The 22,979-nt window shown below is 46.4% G+C and overlaps 1 protein-coding gene across 1 annotated transcript in view; it reads left to right on the top strand.

Moving 5' to 3' along the window:
* abcc9 (ATP-binding cassette, sub-family C (CFTR/MRP), member 9) overlaps positions 1-22,979 on the top strand; it is a 59,329-nt gene that overhangs the window by 12,111 nt on the left and 24,239 nt on the right. The window contains 21 exon segments of the mRNA XM_030353487.1: positions 466-630; positions 1,102-1,257; positions 2,128-2,262; positions 2,769-2,931; positions 3,488-3,528; positions 4,496-4,638; positions 5,511-5,619; positions 6,234-6,267; positions 6,270-6,311; positions 6,314-6,339; positions 9,263-9,335; positions 10,677-10,782; positions 13,604-13,642; positions 16,770-16,871; positions 17,422-17,506; positions 17,919-17,999; positions 19,876-20,013; positions 20,950-21,075; positions 21,450-21,549; positions 21,677-21,750; positions 22,730-22,939. Of these exon segments, the coding sequence (XP_030209347.1) occupies positions 466-630; positions 1,102-1,257; positions 2,128-2,262; positions 2,769-2,931; positions 3,488-3,528; positions 4,496-4,638; positions 5,511-5,619; positions 6,234-6,267; positions 6,270-6,311; positions 6,314-6,339; positions 9,263-9,335; positions 10,677-10,782; positions 13,604-13,642; positions 16,770-16,871; positions 17,422-17,506; positions 17,919-17,999; positions 19,876-20,013; positions 20,950-21,075; positions 21,450-21,549; positions 21,677-21,750; positions 22,730-22,939 (2,148 nt within the window).

Genomic DNA, 22,979 nt, shown 5'->3' with positions numbered 1-22,979 from the left:
TGCGCCACACAGTGCACGGTGCATTGTGCACCATGTTTATGCATACGTGGCCAACGTCTCAATAGTTTCCGGCCAGAGCGTATGAGTTTCATTCTCAACCCGCACACCATACCCACTTTCTGTGATTTAATCTGTATCATATGTTCTCTTCATTTATTGGGGGGGGGGGGCGACAGGTGAATATACAACCCCTGATAAACTCAACGCAATGCACTCTTTGCCCTGGACTGTTGATAGCAGTTGTGGTATTTCTAACAAACCCACAGAGGGCAGAGAACTGCTGGAGACAAGCTTAGTTTCTATTTGAACATTTTCTATTTGAACAGTTTGTGTATTTTTTTTAAAGGGGAAATTTCAAAGTGCTCCGTTACAAAGTGTTTTTTTTTTGGAGAGAAATGCTGAGAACAACGCTAAAAAGAGATCGTTTTGAATAATCGTGATTTTCAACACTGACCCAAACAACAGGAGACCTTCTTCGGCGTGGAGTTCATGTCGTCCACCGAGCTGCTCCAGAACACCTCGGTCCTCGCCGTCCTCCTCTTCCTCGCGCTCATCCTGCAGCGCACCTTCCTCCAGGCCTCCTACTACGTTTCCATAGAGACGGGCATCAACCTCCGCGGCGCTCTGCTGGTGAGCCCGCCGGGAAAAAACCGGGAACGTCGGAGAATGTCGTTGCCGGGACGTAGGAGTGAAGGGTGGCATGATTGGTGTGGTCGTGTTGGATGAGTTGATTTAATTTTAATTTGAATTAGTTCAAACTCCTCGGCCGCCTTCATACTGTAGTGTCAGGATTAAATAATTACTTTAGTTGAGTCTATTTGTTCTATTTTGTAACACTTTGAGATTGGTCCCGATTGTAAAATGAACGTATTATCCTGATTATTAACGAGGTTTAAAAAGGCATTGGTCTTAATGAGAAGAGATGCATTCTACCTCATTATGAACGTTTTTTCGATCCGCAGTCTCAGAAATGAATATATTCTATAAATATTCCCTCTCAGAGGGAATGGCAGCCCATATTGTGTAGCCCTGCTTGCTCGATAAGGCAGACGAGTGAGGCACGCGATACATGAGGGTCTTTGTTTCCTATCGACCCACCAGGCCATGATCTACAACAAGATCCTGCGTCTGTCCACCTCCAACATGTCCATGGGCGAGCTGACCTTGGGGCAGATCAACAACCTGGTCGCCATAGAAACCAACCAGCTGATGTGGTTCCTCTTCCTCTGCCCCAACCTGTGGGCCATGCCCGTCCAGGTGAATGCCACTTACCCCCTCCTTCTGACAGAGCATGGCTCTCATTCTCTCGATGTGTGTTTGTGTGTGTGGAGCTGTCCTTCTATATTTTTCCTCACTCCCTCTCCCTCTCCCTCCCTCTCCCTCCCTCCTCCTCTCCCCCTCCCTCTCCCTCCCTCCCTCCTCCCTCCCTCTCCCTCCCTCTCCCTCTCTCTCCCTCCCTCCTCCTCTCCCCCTCCCTCTCCCTCCCTCCCTCCCTCCCTCCCTCCCCCCTCCCTCCCTCTCCCTCCCTCCCTCCTCTCCCTCCTCCCTCCTCCTCTCCCCTCCCTCTCCCTCCCTCCCTCCCTCCTCCCTCTCTCCCTCCTCCTTCGCTCCCTCCCTCCCTCTCTCTCTCTCCCTTCCTCCTCCCTCCCTTCCTCCCCCCTCCCTCCCTCCCTCCCTCCCTCCCTCCCTCCCTCCCTCCCTCCCTCCCTCCCTCCCTCCTCCCTCCCCCCCTCCCCTCCCTCTCCCTCCTCCCTCACTCCTCCGTCCTCCCTCCTCTCCTTCCCTCTCTCTCTCTCCCTCCCTCCCTCTCCCTCCCTCCCTCCCTCCTCCCTCCCACCCTCTCCCTCCCTCCCTCTCCCTCCTCCCACCCTCCCTCCCCTCCCTCCTCCCCTCCCTCCTCCTTCCCTCCCCCTCCCTCCTCCCTCCCTCCCTCCCTCCCTCCCTCCCTCCCTCCTCCCTCCCTCCCTCCTCCCTCCCTCTCCCTCCTCCACCCCTCCCTCTCCCTCCCTCCCTCCCTCCCCCTCCCTCCTCCCTCCCTCTCCCCTCCTCTCCCCCTCCCTCCCTCCTCCCTCCCTCCCTCCCTCCCTCTCCCTCCCTCCCTCCTCCCTCTCCCCCTCCCTCCCTCAGATAGTGATGGGGGTGATCCTGCTCCACTATCTGCTGGGCTACAGCGCACTGATCGGGGCCTCTGTCATCCTCCTGCTGGCGCCCGTCCAGTACCTCATCGCCACCAAGCTGGCCGACACACAGAAGAGCACGCTGGTGAGTGGGGTGGTCCTACCATCGTCACGTCCACTGAGACTCAACCTGTTAATGCCGGTGAACCATTTGATCACCATGTCATTGATTCACCGATTTATCAAATCTAATTGGTTTGTTTAATCGAACCACACCGTGCCTACTTTTATTAATTTACTTGTAAATGAAGAGACAATGCTATGGGCCCCATAATAAGCTTGGCTCTTGTTTCTATTAATATTTTTACTGTACCAACAGAAATATATTGTTTCTCTTTCTTCTGACAAATGTACTTATTGTAAGCTGCTTTGGATAAAAGCATCTGCTCAATGCCCTAAATGTAAAAATAAGGGTGCTGTAACTGGTAGTTAAGTACTTAAGCACGTGAAGTATGTTGTGAATGAGAATGTTCTCGTTAAAAACATTGGAATGCCTCTTTTAACCGTCGGGTTTATTTAGCTGAAAGTCTCCATCTTCCCCAGCTGTTGAGGGCCATTTGAAGGAGATGACGAGAGCTTTCTCTTCCCCAGGACCACTCGACGGACCGTCTGAAGCAGACCACGGAGATCCTGAAGGGCATCAAGCTGCTGAAGCTCTACGCCTGGGAGAACACCTTCTGTGACCGCGTGGAGCAGACCCGCGGCAAGGAGCTCACCAGCCTGCGCACCTTCGCCCTCTACACCTCCCTCTCCAGTGAGCCGTCCGTCGTCGTCCGTCTGTCCGTCTGTCTGTAGGGAGGCCGTCTGTCCGTCTGTCTGTCTGTCCGTCTCACTGTCTGCAGCTCCCTCTCCAGCTAGACCGTCTGTCTGTCTGTCTGTCTCACTGTCTGCAGCTCCCTCTCCAGCTAGACCGTCTGTCTGTCTGTCTGTCTGTCTGTCTGTCTGTCTAGCTCCCTCTTCAGTGAGACTGTCTTGTCTGTCTGTCTAGCTGCCTCTCCAGTGAGAGTCGGTCTCTCTCCCTCCCTGTTCGGTGAGACTGTCTGTCTCTCTTCTTTCTGTCTATCTCCCTCTCCAGTGAGAACGTCTGTCTGTCTGTCTGTCTGTCTGTCTGTCTGTCTGTCTGTCTGTCTGTCTGTCTATCTCCCTCTCCAGTGAGAACGTCTGTCAGTCTGTCCATCTGTCTCTCTGTCTGACAGACATAGACCTGTCTTTTGTATCGTCTTAAATACTCTAATTTTCTCTGTTATAATATCGTATGATTGCCAACGTCCTCTTACGGAGTTTGTCTTTTCTTCTTTCCTTTCTTTCAGTTTTCATGAACACAGCCATCCCCATCGCGGCCGTTCTTGCGGTAAGATGTGTGGTGTGAAAACAGAAGTGCATACTGTTTGTTGTCACCATTGTTACAAAGTGTAGGTAATGGAGCCTGACTGCTCTGATGACGGAGTTTGACTTGAACTGATGTGTAAAAACCATTTCAGTGCTGTCTGATCCCTGGGTAGAAATGATGGAAACATGATGTAGACATGACAAAGACATTATGTAGACCTGATGAACACATGATGCACATATGATGTAGGCGTGATTTAAACATGATGTGACGTGATGAATATGATGACCATGATGTAATCCAGGGGAATGGACTCAAATCTCTTGTCCTCTCGTCACCTCTCTGTCTCTCCTTCTGCCCCTTCACTTGTATGCTTCTAAAACGTTTTAACCAAACTACTACGGATATTGTCGTTTCCCTATCACTGTACTTGATGTCTTTGTGTAAGATGTAAAGTGTCTGAGTGCTCATGTGTGTCCTGAATCCTCAAACGCCCAGACTTCCCAGTCCGAAGGTCGAAGATCTCCCAGCCTTCTGCGGCATTTCTCGAAGGCACTCCCGCCTTTTTGTCTTCATCTTTTCGGAAATCTGAGAGTAGACCGAGAGCAGTGATGACCCTCTCAACAAAATGGCCGCGCCCGTGAAGAGATGTACCACGTTTTTAAAGGCTCTTACACACATGATTACATTGCTACTTTATGGCGGTCACCAATTTATACATTGCATAGTCTTGCTGTGCGTGCAATACAATGTAAAGTTGTGTTATTTGTTTTTCGGGCTGGTTTGCTAAAGACGCTAATGTAGCTAACAATAAACAACGCCTAGCCAATTTCATGACACGATCACAAAGACGAACGGGAACGCTATGAACGCTCCCGAGACCGGAAGTGACGTCAAACGTGCAACTCGGAAGGCTGGCGTCCGAGGATTCGGGAACACACCGTCGGAGCGAACAGCGCCCTGTAAGTGAACTGTGTTGTCGTCCCAGACGTTTGTGGCCCACCACTTCTTGGACAAGGAAGGGCCCACCCCCTCAGAGGCCTTCGCGGCCCTGGCCCTCTTCCACATCCTGGTCACCCCCCTCTTCCTGCTGTCCACCGTGGTGCGCTTCGCCGTCAAGGCCCTCGTCAGGTGGGTGTGTTTGTGTGTGTGTGTGTGTGTGTGTGTGTGTGTGTGTGTGTGTGTGTGTGTGTGTGTGTGTGGTGTGTGTGTGTGTGTGTGTGTGTGTGTGTGTGTGTGTGTGTGTGCTTGTTTAGTGGCTCTGTTTGCTAGATTACTAATGTGAAATATTTGGCTAAGCTAACTGGGTAAAATGGCTTGCTGAAGTGTTTGCTAGCTCCGATAAACAGGAAAGTGATGGGACTGAGATCAGACAGGGAGACACTGTAAGTGGAGAAAGAGGAGGAGATGGATGTCAAATGGAAATGCTGTCTCATCCACCAGACATGCTTCCTGTTCAAACTGAAGTGAAACTTTAAACTCTCCAGAGAGAGGGACTGCGTTCAGGACATTCGTCCTCATCACACTTATTTATGGACATTGTCCCTGTGTGTGTGAGTGTGTGTGTTTCTGTGTATGTGTGTGTCTTTCTGTGTCTGCGTGTATATATGTGTGTTTGTGTGTGTGTGTGTGTGAATTTGTTTGTGTGTGTGTGTGCGCGTGTGTGCGTGTGTGTGTGTGTGTGTGTGTTAGTGTGTAAGTGTGTCTGTGTGCGTGTGTGTGCAATTGTGTGTGTGTGTGTGTGTGTGATTGTGTGTTATTGTGTGTGTGTTCACAATATCTTGAAACTGGCTGGAGTTCCTCCAGAAAATGTGTAACTGACCGATGTGTGTGCGCGTGTTCGTCTGTGTGTGTGTGTGTGTGTGTTTGTGTGTGTGTGTGTTTGTGTGTGTGTGTGTGTGTGGTGCGCGTGTTTTGTCTGTGTGTGTGTGTGTGTGCGTGTGTGTGTGCGTGTGTGTGTGTGTGTGTCCTGTGTGTGTGTCTGTGTGTGTGTGCGTCCACAGTGTGGAGAAGCTTGGCGAGTTCCTCCAGAGCGACGAGATCGGCGACGACAGCTGGAGGAACGGCGATGTGACCGTTTCCTTGGACACGTACAAGAAACACCCCGGCGCGGTGAGCATGAGCCATGAACACGACACACGACCGATTCAGAAGAGCGCTGGCTGTGAAGTTCCCCTTGCCCCCTCCCCTTGTTTCGAAGGGTGGAAGGGGAAGGGGCAAGGGTAAGGGGTAAGGGGAAGGGGTAAGAAAAGACACATTCCAACCTTCTCCTTCCCTTTACCCCTTCAAAACAAGGGGAAGGGGTAAGGGGAAGGGGTAAGGGGTAGAAATGGGATTGGGCCTAAGGCAATGGGAGATTGGATCCCCTAAGTGCAGCGAGATGGGATCCTCTCGGTGGATTCACCCCCTCACCCTGTCACCCCCTCTCCCCCCCGTCCTTGGACCTGAGCCCCCTCACCCACCTCCCTTCCTTACCCCCCCCCCCCTACCCCAAGGGGGCCGAACGGATGGATGACAGAGGCAGCGTTTTCAAGTTTATTACCCACCGAATCACAACAAAACACCCCCTCATACTACATCTCCCCCCTCCTCACCCGTTTCTCATACCCACCCCCCCCCCCCCCGTCCCCCCCCACCCCCCCTCCCCCCCGTCCCGTCCCCCCCCCCCCCCCCCCCCCACACCCTCCCTGCCCTGGCTCTGCCCCCCTTTCTCTCCTGGGGTCCAGACCAAGGCCATCAACAGGAAGCAGCCCATGCGCTACAGTTGGACAACTACGAGCAGCCAACCAGACGACAGAACCGGCCCCAGAGACCGAGGACGTTGCTGTGAAGGTCAGGTCAGCGTTGGCGGGGGGGGGGGGGGGGGGGGGGTGACCGGAATCATAAGAGGGTGACCGGAAAGGGATGCCGCTCCCGGAAGGTCAAAGGTCAAAGGTTAACAGTAGGGAGAGGTCGACGAAGGTTCACGGTGCGAGTTCTTATTCGGGAAGAGTGATCCATCGCTCGAGGAACAGAGATTGTGAGAGTGGTGTTTATTATTTCCACTCTAGTATTTTTAAGTGCTGTTGATTTACATGACAGAGGTGGATTGATAGTGACCGAGAAGCATTCCAGTCATATCTTCCCTCTAAGTATCAGTACCATGATCAGAGCCTCGGAAACGTCAGTGCTGAATGAATGGAAAGGGTTATCATTGGTTTCCCAGTCTGAAGGGGGTCTGTGAACTCCCACTCACCTTTCAGAGGTCGCACCACGACCTCTGACCCGTCACGTCCGCTGGTGCATCTGAGCTAACGGAAGCGCTCTCTCTCTCTCTCTCTCTCTCTCTCTCTCTCTCTCTCTCTCTCTCTCTCTCTCTCTCTCTCTCTCTGTCTCTCTGTCTCTCTCTCTGTCTCTCTCTCTGTCTCTCTCTCTCTCTCTCTCTCTCTCTCCTTCTCACTGGCACTTTACCCCCTTCGTTGGGAAGTGTGAAGTTCTCACAAGAAAGTGGGGGCCCTCTTCCATAGGGCCTCTCTGTGTGTGTGTGTGTGTGTGTGTGTGTGTGTGTGTGTGTGTGTGTGTGTGTGTGTGTGTGTGTGGTGCGTATGTGACATTTTCTCATCCCTGGTTCTTCCTGTCTCATCCCTGTGGAAGATGTCGGAGACCCCAGGCGCTGGTCCACCAATTAACCCTCTGGCACAGACAACGAGAGACAGAGAGACATAGAGAGAGAGAGAGAGAGAGAGAGAGAGAGAGAGAGAGAGAGAGAGAGAGAGAGAGAGAGAGAACGACATAGACATAGAGAGGGGGAGAAGAATGACATAGAGAGAGGGAGAGAGAATGACATAGACATAGAGGGAGAAGGAGAGAGGACGACATAGACTTAGAGAGAGAGAGAACGACATAGACATAGAGAGAGGGAGAGAGAGAGAGAGACAATGACATAGACAGAGAGAGAAAGGGGGGGGGGAATGACATAGACATAGAGAGAGGGCGAGAGAGGGAAATAGACAGAGAGAGGGGGAGAGAACATCATAGATTTAGAGAGAGAGAGAGAGAGAGAGAGAGAACGACATATACATAGAGAGCAAGGGAGAGAGAACGACATAGACTTAGAGCGAGAGAGACAACGACAACGACATAGGGAAGGAGAGAGAGAGGGGGAGAAAACGACATAGAATTAGAGAGAGAGAGAACGACATAGACATAGGGAGAGAGAGAGAGAGGGAAAAAGAAAGATATGGACGTAGAGGGGGAGAGAGAACGAGAGAGAGAGAGTGAGAGGGGGGGAGTACGACATAGAGAGAGGGAGATAGAACTGTAGTGTTAAATCAATCAATATGAATTTATAAGTATGTTTTAATATTCGTTCATGTTTAACGAATGAACTCGCTAGACCCTGCTCAAATATATTCTGTTTCATAAACACATTCCTTCCCCCTTCCTCCATCATGTTTCTAGCCTCATCGTGATGAAACATTGGATTGACCACTTATCAGTTCAAATTATACCGTTTAAAGAATATGATAATAGTGTTTAAGTATTTATTCACTCTTTCTCTGGATCCAAATGCTGCTTGACGCTTTGGTTTTAAAAGGGACAAAAATTTTGAAAGCATAAATAATGAAAATCCAACTGTGCATTTGAAGATTTCCTGTGATGGACTAAAATATTTGTGCGTATTTCGCTGCCTGCGATCCTTCTTTCGTTTCCTTTTCCTCTTTTTTTTTCTTCTCCCATGTAATATTGGTATTTCCTCTCTGTGATCCTCTTTTTCTTTCCTTGGCTTTCCTTTCACTATTTTCACATCCGTTGTCCTCCCACAACTCCCCCCACCCCCCACCCCCCCCCCCACCCATCGTAAATTCTGGCGTTTGAGAGTCGCAGTGTTTTATCTCGACCGTGGCAACATCTGTCTTTCATTTCCGACGTCGGTTTGTTTGTCCAGTGGATTCATCAACCGGATTGTTTGCGCTCCTGTTTGCGGGGGGGGGGGTGAAGTTAGCGGTTGCTGGTTGAGGACAAATGCTGCGTACCAGCACAGCAAACAAAAACAAGCATTGACGTGACCCTACTACGAAAAGTTAGCTTGTGGCTCGAGGCAACACTTCAAATGTAAGGAACGGTTAGTTCTTTACCGATTCACTACATTTCGGTTAACAAATTTGTCGATTTCAAGTGTGTCTATTTTTTTTACTTACTTTACAGACGGAAATATCGGAATATTAAGTATCCGATAAATGTTCCATAATTTCTCTCGTCCGAATCTTTTAACAGTATCAGGGGAGTTCTGGTTTGTGAGAATACGGACTGGGTGTTTTTTGGGGACTATGGGGGGGGTTTGTCAGATAAAACAAACATAACATAAATAAGCTGAAACAACAGCTGGTCGGAATGTAAGCACTGGTAGAGTCGTAGCAGGATGGGGGTGGGGGGTAGTTCATTAAAACAAAGAGGTGAGAGTTCTCTTGAGTGCAGGATGTCAATACCTCCAGTCATTTCTCACTGAATAATTGCATGGTGAGAGCTTTAAGCAACAGGAAGTGGATGTGTGTAGAGAGGGTAACTAATATAATTTATGAATAACTGTGAGTACAATGCACTGTTAATAATAATGGAACCATTCTTCTGTTCATTTAACGTCGACCGATATGTTCTTTACATTTTCAAGATCCGATTCATATTTGTATTTGTGTAACGTATTTGCGGAGATTATTTGGTTCCCTGCTCTGATCAGTTAAATTCTGATCTTAAATTCCGTTCTCCATCTGCACAGGTGACCAATGGCTTCTTCACCTGGGGAAGCAACTTGTCCACGTTGTCAGACATCAACATCCGAATCCCCACAGGTACCTCTCGGCCAATCTAATTCCTTCTCTCCAAAGAAATCACTGAGGGTTATAAAATAGAGATGGTTTAGTGTAGCGTGGATATAAATTGTGACATTTATTGCCATCGTTTTTGAGGGGGAAAAAGTCTGTGCCAGAAAAACTTACATATATGAGTGAACACAAGTTCTGACATCACAACGTTGAATTATGGGTTGTGTGTGTGTGTGCAACAAATCATCTTCAATCCCGCTTTATTTTATGAGACTCTGGCCTAGAATTTCATCCAAATGACAAATGTTGGATATTAATAGGTAATTAATTAGCCGAATTGTTGCGTCACTGGTACGACCCACGTCAGGAGAGCAGGTCACATATTAGAGCTTGTGGACGGATGGACAGTGTAATGTATCAGACACACACACACACACACACACACACACATGCACACAGCGCTCCCCAGGGAAGTGAATTTCTCGCTATTCTAGATATCTCACTTGGGCACACACGATTGGCTTGCTGGCCAGGAGATGTTGTATAGCTATTTCGAGCAACTGAAGTACTGTGTGGTTGTGTCTGTGTGTGTGTGTGTGTGTGTGTGTGTGTGTGTGTGTGTGTGTGTGTGTGTGTGTGCGTGCGTGCGTGCGTGCGTGCGTGCGTGCGTGCGTGCGTGCGTGCGTGCGTGCGTGCGTGCGTGCGTGCGTGCGTGCGTGCGTGTGTGTGTGTGTGTCTGCGTGTGTCTGTGTGTGTGTGTATGTGTGTGTGTGTGTGTGTGTGTATGCGTGTGCGTGTAACATGTTCCTGTGAGAGAAAGTTCTCAGGTCAATTTCAGCTGAGCTATGTGTGTGGCCGTAAGGTAGACCTGAGCTGTTTTGAGTTCTGCTTGTACTACGAACACATGGGATTGGCTGGCCTACATAGTCATAAAGGAATTGAACATTAGAAATGGTTCCATAGCTACAAAACCTCTCCTTGGGGTTATTACTATAGCTGTGAACGGAAACTCTAAGCTAATGCTTCATACAACGTCAATAACAAAGTCATTAATTTTTAGGGGCGAAACATTGACATTTATGTTTAGGGGCATTTAGCAGAAGCTTTTATCCAAAGTGACTTACAATAAGGACATTTGTCAGAGGAAAGGGAAACAACAATATATCGCTGTCGATACATTAAGGGGTTTTCATAGAACCAATTGCCAAGCACTAACAATCGCTATGTTAACCCATTCCCCGTATACAACAAAGATATCTAGGATAAGATGCTACACAATGCTAAGTGCTATTTTAAGTGCAAGGATGTAAAAAAAGTGGAATTCTATTTTTCCCTCACTGCCCTCCAACGTTCCCTCGCCCTCCCCAGGCCAGCTGACCATGATTGTAGGACAGGTGGGTTGTGGGAAGTCCTCTCTACTGCTGGCCATGCTGGGAGAGATGCAAATCCTGAACGGACGAGTCAGCTGGAGCAAGTAAGACTGACCTCTTGTTGACCAGACCTCTGAAACAGCATATCAGTTGAGCGTGTTTACGGCTAGCGTCCAAGCGTCACAATAGCGCGTCTGTTATGTTCGTTATTTGGGTGATTTGTTATGGTTATTTTGTGTCACATTTCACTAAAATAGAGGAGGATAATTAAATTAAAAGATGGCTTTTGTTTTGTTGTGGTATGGAGTTGAGGAGTTGTTCATTTATTTTAAGCAAACGTTTAGAGGTCAAGCGAAAAGTAAAGAAAAAAGTTATATTTATGGTGTACGGATTCGTTCCGTGATGTTGTCAGAAATGTATAATAATAATCTGAGATAACGCAAAAAATAAGCACTCTCAGAGGACGTACATAGTTGTAGGCCTGCAGCGGATTCGAATTGTATCCGAATCCGTTCGGTTCGTTTACCACAGTTCGGAGCATTCTGGAGATCCGCAGATTTCGGTTTCATGAAGGCATTGCCTTATGTAGCGTATTTTGCCTACTGTAGCCTACGTCCGATACAAAAGGGTGTTTAGGACCCAGCGGAATGCATTCTCTCCAGTGCTGCCCGAGCCAATGAGACTTTTCCCCCCCTCCCTTCAGCCTGTCAGCGTTCAACAACAAACTGGGCTTTAAACGATTCCTAAATTTAAAGAAAGTAATTGATACAATTATATTCTAAATATACGGGAAATAAATACAAACGCGTGATAAGCGGGATAACGGCCTTCGAGGTCGACCGGTTCGATGGAAATAATGGACGGGTAGAGGCAACTCTGGCTTCATGCTGCGCTCGTCGCCAGAGTTCTAAGCCTCGTCGGCCGTTATCCCTTACATGTAACACTCAGTGCACCATGTTTTCAAATGCATTTAGGGGAACATTTATTGTACAAAAAAGCCTTGCAAGTTGTCTGATTGCAGACAATTAACACATTGCAAATAGCCTGTGGGTCTCATTCATTTTTGTGTTTCTCCCCCAAACCCTCCGTCAAAAAAAAGTCTGCCTTTTTACTATCACGGACATGATCCTAATCCGAACCGTATCCGAAACCGAGGCCCAAAACGGTTATCTGAACCGAACCGTGGACACACTGATCCGTTTCACCACTAATAGACGCTGCGCTATCGCACCAGAAGATTGCGTTGGAGCCCATTTCACTGTTTATAGCTGCAGTATTCTCGGTCAATACTAGAGCAATTTCACAAATTGTGGTCCGCATTAGACCCAAATTATGGGAAAATAAAGTAGGGATGAACGGGAAAAAAAACAGAAGTTACCCTTTAAGTGCCTTGGTGCCCAGGCCTTGAGCTACACTCTCCACTGAGCTCCAGTATTCACCGTGCTAATCAACGTCTTCATCACCATCATGAAGAGGAAGCCATTGTGTTCTTCTGACTCAGATTCATGTTCCATCTCATCCATATACCATCTCTTGTCATGTCTTCATGTGATGTCTAACATGTGATGTCTAACATGTGATGTCTTGTCCTCGGCCTCTTCTATGTTCCCTACATCTTTAAATGCTCCACCCTGTCCTTGCTGGTCTCCTTGTCCAGCCCATTTTCATCTCATCTCATCTCGTCACTAATGGGACTTCACTACTAACTTTCACTAACGTGTGATTTGAGTGATTTCGATTCGGAAGTCCAATCAAATCCCATGCAATGACCATGAATGTGTCGACACAAATACATACATTTACAGGAAAAATTCATACATTTAAGTTTCAGTTTCAGATTCAGTTTGAAGTTTTACACATAGATATTAATGTTGAGTGGGTACGTTTAACATCCAAACCCAAACTAGAAATAAACAAAACGGTTAAAGCCGAATTAACCTTTAACTTTTAAATCAAAAAAGCCATTGAAAAATACTAAATATTTAAATATTCTTCTGCAATTGTGTCCCATTGCAGTAAGAAAAGCTGCAATTAAAAAGAGGTCAGATGAGTTTGAATCACCCCAATCATTCCTCATCTTAATTATTTAAGTGATCCGGGCCAAAGAGGCGAACATGCCCACACAAAGTTTAAAGTCCAACGTCATCCGTAATTTTTCGATGCTTTGAAGTCCCTGTCTAATCATCTTGGTATCAGCATCATTATACATTGTAATGACTCCATGTTTGTTTTGACACCCCCACCAACGCCCTGACAACAGTCTCGTTGTCTCCACAACCGCCTAGCCACCCGAGAAAAGGGCTTTTAATAGTATGATTTAATTTCCCCTCTCTGACGCTCATGATGTCATGTAAACATTATTGAGTGAGGGCACGCCTCCGTTTTGATGATTTGATCACTTCCTTAAACAAATTGATTTTTATCATGATTGCGATAAGAATTAAGATTATGTTTCAGCCTATTCGAAAAATGCCCACTTCTGTGTGCGGCAGTTTAGTAGAGCACAGTTTAGCCTGAAAGAAAAATTGACAGATTGACGTTTAATACAATGATAGATGGTGATACCTTGCACGAAACCTTCTGCAGTCAATGCCACGGTGATGATGTTGTATGCACCTTTCCTGTCTCTCTCTCATGATGCTAATGCTGCCTACAGACAAACTGTCAGCAATGTGTACTTCACAACAGCATCATGAGAGACGCTACATGCTTCAAGTATCTACACTAACCTGTGCTCTGTATGTGTGTGTGTCTGTGTGCGTGCGTGCCTGTCTTATGTTTTGAATGGACGTGCTTTTGGTCCTCACTTACCGGCACGCAATGCATGAATACACATCTGTCGATGTGTAATGTGTATGTATGTGTGTGCGTGTGTCTGTGTGTCGTACCTCTGTGTCTCTGTGTCTTACCCTCTTGCCTTATCAGGCTGCCTGAATGTGAGATGCTCCACGAGGGCAACATAAGGTACTTCTCTCCCCTTTGCTTCACTTTGCTAACACCTAGCTGAAAATCACTGGAGATTAGCCAGTGATTTTAAGACCTAGCTGAACATCACTGGAGATTAGCCAGTGATTTTAAGACCTAGCTGAACATCACTGGATAATAGCCAGTGATGCTAAGACCTAGCTAAACATCACTGGATATTAGCCAGTGATGCTAACACCTAACTGAACATCGCTGGATATTAGCCAGTGATGCTAAGACCTAGCTAAACATCACTGGATATTAGCCGTACATTGCTAACGCATAGCTAAACATCACTGGATATTAACCATACCTTGCTAACACCTTGCTAAATATCGCTGGCTATGAACCTTATCAAGCTGTCACCTAGCCTTATTATTCCACTCAGCTAGAGGAACTCACCTGCTTCTAAGAGCTTTTCATCAACGACACAAATGGTAAAGGTTTGAATATATCTGAAACACCCTCTAATCATATCAGTGCTCATACACAATGTAATCCATTTAGGTATACACTCACAGCAATATCTGCCCAATTTGGATCAATGTAGTTGATTTGGATTTGCTTACACAGTACATTTAAATAGCCGATGCAGTGGAAGATTCTTCTATTTACTCCCACCAGTGCTGTCTAAAACAACAAACGATAGGCACATTTGAAGTGCAATCTTTGACTCAAATGTTGTTTGAGGTAAGGGCCACAGTCCAGAGGCTCAGATACATACCTTCCCTACGTATGTAATCACAACAGGGACCTGGAGAATGGATGGTTTTAATAGACTGTTCAACAACACTCCCATTTTGGGTGGCTGCACTGTCGGCCATAAAGCTAGAATAGAAACACACACACACACACACACACACACACACACACACACACCACACACACACACACACACACACACCACACCACACACACACACACACACACACACACGACATATGACACCACAAAATGTATATGATATATATATAATATGATAACTTAAGAGTTTATGAGATAATAATGTGTCTTTGATGCCTTGTGTTATACGATAGTCCACTGCCGAGGAAACGTATGTGTATGTTCTTTGTTACTGGCTGTCTGGCTGTCTCTCTGTCTGTCTGACTGCCCTTCTATCTGTCTTTATATGTGTCTGTCTATCTGTCTGTCTGTGTGTCTTGGTCTGAATACATACAGACCACTTCTTCAGAATGCCTTTGCAACACACAACAACACAATTCTCTCAAAAAGCTAACTATGATGCGTGACTTTGACAGTTGGTCAGACGCAGAGGAGTCTGGCGCAGAAGTCCCGAGGTATAGGTTCTGCTTCCCGTTGTGAACTCCATGTGACCCCATGTGTCCCCACTACCCACCACCCATATTTCTGTTGTTCCCGTGTTCCTCCTCTTAAACGTGTCGTCCGTTCCAAACATTCCGTAATCTTCCGTTTGTTCGGACAATCCCGAAGATGCCAGCAGTAGTTGTAGTAGTGGTTGTTTAAACTTTGACAAAAGCATGGTGTGTCTTCTTTATATATATACTTGTATATATATATGGCAGTTTTATATTGACATTGCATCAGCTATGTCAATATGTCATATTCCAGCTGAACTTCTTGCAGTGCAGTGTTCTAATGTTAGCGAAATTTAGAGCGTGCAACATAGCTCTGTCTAGGAGGTTACAGCTTTGTTGACAAATTAGCCAGTTATCTTTATTATGAGCAAGTTCAGATAAACCATGCAATGGGGCTTTTACTTTGTAAACCTAGATGTCTAGCCTGGTGCAATTCCACTATGACAAGAGTAAGTGTGAAAGGGAGGTACCATTTAGAGCAAATATGGCTGTTGTCTGACGATGAACTGAAAGGTTTTATTATTTCTCGCTAGAGACTTTTAAGTATTTAAGTATACCTACTCCTTCTCTGCCCCCAGATTCAGTTAACAGGAAATCCCACAGCGGTTATTCCACTTTAAAAAGCTTAATCCTTAACACCACAGATACCTCATATGAGTGTCTGTTAGCTGACGGGATTTATTTTGGCTTTTAGAATGTCTTCCCTCCCTTCTCTTTCGTTTGTGTCCGTCCCCCCATCAAGGTGAACTCTGAGCTGTGCACTGGTTGTTGCTGTGTTGCTTTGTGTGTGTTTGTGTGTGTTTGTGTGTGTGTGTGTGTGTGTGTGTGTGTGTGTGTTTTTGTTTCCGTGTGTGTGCTTCAAATGCTGGGGGTCCTTGACTAATTGTAGCCTAGTGAAACATTTTTTGAAAATTGTAATTATAATTGCAATAGGTTTTTTAATCTCAGTTAAGTAGCCATATATTTATATAATCTAAAACTTAATTTTCATATTCTGTGAAGATCTTTGATATTTCCCACAAAATTAGGAAAATGATGGTCAAAAGAATGCCAAGATATAGTTAATTAACATTATTAACATTTAGAATGGTGCGGTAAAATATAAGGTGTGTGAAAGTCCGACTCCCAGTAGAAGATGATTGTGTTGTGTTTTTGTGTTTTTGTGGTCATACTAGTCCCGCAGAAGGTCTGCTGTTTCTCTCATTTGGTTGTTGTCGTTGGTGGTTTTGTTTTTATTTGCTGCTAATAATTAACCTGTTTCCTCAACAACGTTTTTCTCATCTGACAAAATTGATCACCTTTCCATCGTGTGGTGGAGTTTGATGTCTGATGAAGGCTTTTCCCGTCTTGGCCTGTCCATTCATAAATCGCTTCCGAGAGAGGAGTGCTGATTGCTGCTTGTTCCGGAGTAGAATACATTGTTATGCCATCGCAAAATAACACTTTTCAAATTGTGTTTTGAACAATTCTTGCCTGATCAGTTTGTAGATCACTCATTATCTCATTTAAACCTAGATGCTTTCTTTGTTATGCTAAATCAACTCTGACAGAACACTACAGAGTGTAGAAGACATCACAAACACATTCAAGTTTTCTTTACTTATTAGGCTTTAAACGGAGGATAGTTAGGCCTATACGTCACACAAAATAAGACTTTATTATTAACTTTATCAATCTCTTAAGATTCAGCTCTCCTGCTGATCGTCAGCTCTCCTGCTCTTCGAGGCTTTATGAATGTCGCCATTTGTAGTCCACTGACTCTGCCTCCATTTCCCATGCTACCCCCTCAGTAAGAACCGCTACTCTGTGGCGTACGCAGCCCAGAAGTCCTGGCTGCTCAACGCCACGGTTGAGGAGAACATCACCTTCGGAAGCCCGTTCAGCAAACAGAGGTAAGGTTCAACAGTACCACTTACACTGAACCTGGTATCAGACCGGGCTAAACTCAGGTCTTCCCGTAAAAACCTCAAACACAAAGGTCTCGAAAAAGACACGGAAAAGAGGACATTCTGCATTATTAGGGCCTTTTAGATGTCTCAAAAAAGAGAAGTGGTAAAACATATGTATTCAAATGTCCCAAAGCTTGTACGTCGATGCTGTTGGCCAGCAGTGAGACATCAGATTGTTAAAGTTTAGTACTCAGAATTTGTATTGGCAGTGAACACGTTTTATTGGTGCACCTCAGCCGTGAGTCCCTTTGATAATGTGTGACACAGAATGTAATGTTATGGTTTGTTTGCTCTTTGGATGAAAGCGTTTGTTAATGTCATCCAGAATATATTGTTATGGTGTCTTTGCTTTTGGATCCAGAACGTAATGTTACGGTGTGTTTGCTCTTTGGATGTAGAATGTAACGTTAAGGTGTATTTGTTCTTTAGATAATATAATGTTATGGTGTGTTTTCCCCTTGGATATCATAATGTTATGGTGTGTTTGCCTCAGGTACAAGGCTGTGATCGAGGCTTGTTCTCTGCAGCCAGATATCGACCTGCTGCCCTTCGGAGACCAGACGGAGATCGGAGAGAGAGTAGGCACACATTGATCCTGCATTCTGTATTCACAATATCAATATAATATTGAGCCTGGTTGAATAGAGTGTTTAAAATCGTCGTTGATGCCTTTGACCGTTCAGAGCTAGAAAATTGGGGTTGGTGATGTCAGGGTTGGAGTATTAAGGAGTGGTTGAGTGAGTGAGGGTATAACGAGTTAATGAATGATGACATGATGTCATGGGAAAGTCTCTGCTGCATCAAAACATCATCATTGTAACGTGATCAAGAGTGTTTCCAAGCACTCGTTGGAGACAATTAGAGGAGTTCGGCCAAGGAAAAAGTATATATCATCAGCACTTAGAGATGAGAGGTGACAGATAAAGAAGTCTCCTTCCGATGCAATGCCGGTAATATGTTGTGTCCTTCCTGTCTCTGTGTACCTTCTAGGGGATCAATCTGAGTGGAGGTCAACGACAGAGGATCTGTGTCGCTCGGGCTCTCTACCAAAACACCAACATTGTCTTCCTGGTGGGTTTATCTCCAAATACTAAATCCCCAGTGAAAGCTCTGTTAGACACCCAGTACTAACCCGAACAATGCACAATAAATCACTATTGTTTAAAAATAGATTAGATTAGATGAGACTAGATCCAACTCTATAAATCCCCTGTAGGAGGAATGTGTTAGTGGCCACAGCCCAGTAGCAGTGGAAAAACACAGGATAAAAATACAATACAATAAAAAAATAACAGGGCAAACAAAACAAAACAGACGGTTTAAATTGAAATATCGCTTTTAGCAGCAATCTCTTTCGTTTGTCTTTTTCGCATAATCATCAGGGGTGATGGAGTTTAACAGTTTATGTTGGATCACCGTCATGTCGCTCACATCGCCTCTCATTCAAACGTACATTACCGACGCGCACGTACACCCGCGATCAAATACAACATCACCCATTAGTGACTCGTTGCCCAAGGGGTTAACAGCTCCATTACGCAAAACTATTAACGTTAATTACCAAGGCAATAACAAACCTTGAGGTCGCTCATGTCAACAACACTTATCAGCCTTTAAAGCAATCTCTCGGCGCCGATAGAATGCGCTCATGTGTTGATCTTGCGGAGCGATCGGGCGCGGACCTCGCTGCCACCACCTCAGACGCTCAGCATACGCCCAGAGCGAGAAGTGGAGACCCTCCTCCCTTCGGCTCACATCGCTCTCGTGTTACCAGTGATGTCATGGAGCGACACAAAGGCAGGCAGGCACACTGCACCCGAGGGGAGCTCGGGACAGGGAGGTCGTTGGGGTCATGCGGGTTCCTCATGAGGTCGTTCAAGTTGAGAGCCGAGGTGTTTGAGAGTGAGGATGCGTTCGCTGTGGTGGGGGACACACCTACGCTGGAACCAAACATACAAGTAAACCTAATTGTCGTTTAAGAAAATAAACCGTTTTTTCACAGTGATAGTAGTGGCGTTGTTGGTGGATCCAGGCTTAAATGGCGTTGGACTACGCTCCTTTGGAGAGAAATATATATAAGTTTTGCAGAATACACTTTACACATGCACTATACTTCTCAGAGTAGTGCACGGGAAATTGGACTAAGAACTGGATACCTATTACATGAAATTGCATTGGCGGGCACTTTAGTGTGTCCGTTAGCACTCAGCATGTAGTTTAGCGCTGTCATACGGCGGCGTTATGAAGAGAGCTGTGCTGCGTACGAGCACAGAGCTCCCTCCACCACAACTAACTCCACAGAGCGGAACTCTTATCGCCGGACATTATCAATTATTAAACCATATTTCCAATTATGAGGCTCTGGCTTCCTCCTGAAGTACTTCAGGGTCCGGTCGGGGAAGATTCAGGGTCAGGGGAGCTTTAGTGTCTGCTCTGTGGTGAGCAACGCATGGCTACACCGCGGCCATAGACAGGGTTTAAGGGGAGACTATAACAAGCACTGATTTCATCGGACCACACATCCTATATGTGCCTGATTTGTTGGTCTTTCTGCTGGGATGCAGTGGTGCGCACTGCCCGATTCGTTCACCCGCTCGCTGTGCGTTTATGTGTTCGAGGGGCATTGACCCATGTCAGTCTACACCGTCTCTATGCCTGCTCTTTGTTTGTCTCACTGCTGTTGAATGGTTCCCATTACGTCGGTAGCCATGGAAACCTGGTCAATCTGTATGTTGGCACCTTATTCAGAGTCAGATCGTGATATTCGTATTCAGCCTTAATCAAGCGATGGTGTTGTCCTTTTGTTTCACGAGTCTTCCTTATCCTGTTCAAGATGCACCGTTTTCTAGATGTTTGCCTCCTCTCCCTTCCATCCGCTCGTTAACTGACCTCGTTAGCCCACCTTGTTAACCAAGCTCGTTAACCAATCACAACCTTGCCCCTCTAGGACGACCCCTTCTCGGCGCTGGACATACACCTCAGCGATCACCTGCTGCAGGAGGGGATCCTCAAGTTCCTGCAGGACGACAAACGCACGGTGGTGATTGTAACCCACAAGCTGCAGTACCTCATCCACGCTGACTGGGTGAGGGGGGCAGCAGATCCAGCCTTTGAGCATTTTCTCGGTTATTTGTTTAAAATGGGGAACATTTTGTTGGAGTGATGTAGCCCAAAGGGGGAGTTAAACACTCTAGACTCCATCATGAGAATTGATTAGTTGGATATTAGGTTAAAGTGGTGGCACACTGGATCATAAAGTACAATCACTGTAAGGAATGCGGATTTGGACCCCGCTCAGACGGACGTTTAAAAAGTTAAAGCGAATTTTTACCTATTTAATTTAGAGAAAATGTTGTTGCAAAAAGCAACTTTAAGAACAGATGAATCAAACGCAAAGGGTCCTGACTTACTGAGGAGCTAATGACCAGCTAATCACATCAACTACTAGGCGGGGGTTAGGACAAGGCTACCCAGACAGGACCGTCAGACAGCAGATCGATGTACTAATGAACTCAGGTACAAGCAATGAAACTAACGAGGTGAGCGAGGGTCCATCTAGAGGACAAGACTAACCACTACACGACAGCTGTGACGGTATCACCACGTGAATACTGATGGGGTTTGCACTCGTTAATTCACATTCAAAGGGGAGCTACGGTAGCAGGAAACCACAGGTTATCATAAACACATACCACAAATACCGTCTTTGGTGGGTGGTGAGAAAATATGGCAAAGAATCAACATTTATTTTGTCATTTTATTCATATAATTTTTTTTCTTTGTGTGTGTGTGTGTGTATGTGCCTGTGTGTGTGCGTGCATGTGTGTGTGGATGTGTTTGTGTGTGTGTGTGTGCGCGTGTGTATGTGTGCGTGCGTGCGTGCGCTTGAGCCTGTATGTACATATGTGTTTGTGTGCACGTCTGTGTGTGTGTGTGTGTGTGTGTGTTTGCGTGTGTGTGTGTGAGTGGTCTGCGTGTGTGTGTGTGTGTGTGTGTGTGTGTGTGTGTGTGTGTGTCCCAGATCATAGCGATGAAGGAGGGCTCGGTGCTGAGGGAGGGCACTCTGAAGGACATCCAGACCCACGACGTGGAGCTCTACGAGCACTGGAAGACCCTGATGAACCGGCAGGACACGGAGCTGGAGAAGGTACACACACACTGAGACAGACGCACGCACACGCACACACACACACACACACACACACACACACACACACACACACACACACACACACACACACACACACACAGACACACACACGTTGATGAATGATGAATTTTATGTTGAGGAGGAAGAATGAGATCAACCTTTACATTTAAAAACCGAGTGAGGTCAGTCCTCACTTTCTGAGTCAGGACAGGACAGTAACACCTCAGTCCACATATCTACTGATCCGTCTCAGAGCTTCCGGGTTGCCTGGTTTAGAGAAGGGTTCAGGGGACGGACTAATGTGCCTGAACAATCTGTGAGGAGTAAGGGAATTCCCGACATGACGTTGTGGTGTTTGGTTGTTGGACCAGGACACCGAGCTGGACAGCCAGACGGCTTTGGAGAGGAAGACTCTGAGGAGGGCTTTCTACTCCCGGGAGACCAAGAACCAGATCGACGACGAAGACGAAGGTAGGACACCTCTTCCTCACTGTCTTAAAAGAGTGTGCAGTGAACTCGGGCTCGTCAAAACAATGATAAAGAAAATAAATCAAAAGAAAATCTTGACAAAGTTAATATCGGGATTTGACCCTTGCAGAGGAAGAGGAGGAGGAGGAAGACGATGATAACATGTCCACCACGACCAGCAGACGATCCAAGATCCCATGGAGGGTATTCACCCGTTACCCACCTGTCTTCCACCTGGCCGTCATTCATCCATACACCGGGCCGTTAATCCCACCGTCAAACCATCCATGCATCCATTCGTCTATCTATCTGACCTTCGATCTGTCCAGTAGTCCATTAGTCCAGTCATCCTCAAACCTTCCATCTATTCGTCCATCCATCACACCACTCCGTTTACATTTACTATCAGGGCATTCAGCATTCAGACGCTTTTAGTCAAAGTGACTTACAATAAGTTCATTTGTCAGAAGAAAGAAACAACAAGGATGTTCATAGAACCTAGTGTCAAGCACTAAATAAGCAAGTTAACCCATTCCCTGTTTCCAACAAAGATAGCCAGGATAAGATGCTACACAATGCTATTGATTGCTAGGATAAGATGCTACACAATGCTAAAGATAGCTAGGATAAGATGCTACACAATGTTAAAGATAGCTAGGATAAGATGCTACACAATGCTATTGAAAGCTAGGATCAGATGCTACACAATGCTAAAGCTAGCTAGGATAAGATGCGACACAATGCTAAAGATAGCTGTGATATGATGCTACACAATGCTAAAGATAGCTGTGATAAGATGCTACACAATGCTATAGATATCTAGCATAAGATGCTACACAATGCTATTGATAGCTAGGATAAGACGCTACACAATGCTATTGATAGCTAGGATCAAATGCTACACAATGCTAAAGAGAGCTAGGATTAGATGATACACAATGCTAAAGATAGCTAGGATAAGATGCTACACAATGCAAAGTACTAAAGATAGCTAGGATAAGACGCGACACAATGCTATTGATAGCTAGGATCAAAAGCTACACAATGCTAAAGAGAGCTAGGATTAGATGCTACACAATGCTAAAGATAGCTAGGATAAGGTGCTACACAATGCTAAAGCTAGCTAGGATAAGACCGTACTAACCACTCACCCCCATCTCCCCGTCCCCATGCGTCCCATCAGATGTGCTGGCGTTACCTCTCCTCGGGGGGGTTCTTCATGGTCTTCCTCATGGTGGCCTCCAAGCTCCTCAAGCACTCGGTCATGGTGGCCATCGACTACTGGCTGGCCCTGTGGACGTCCGCTAAGAGCGACGCCGCCAACGTAACGGCGTGGGCGGGCGGGACTGTACCCACCGGGAACGCAACCGACTCTGTGCCTCTGGATCCAAAGGTGCGGTAGTGATGCCGCTGGTTTGTGATGCGTTGTCTAG

Source organism: Gadus morhua, chromosome 4 (genome assembly GCF_902167405.1).
Source record: "Gadus morhua chromosome 4, gadMor3.0, whole genome shotgun sequence".
Lineage (NCBI taxonomy): Eukaryota > Metazoa > Chordata > Actinopteri > Gadiformes > Gadidae > Gadus > Gadus morhua.
This window is presented reverse-complemented; position numbering and strand designations above follow the sequence as displayed.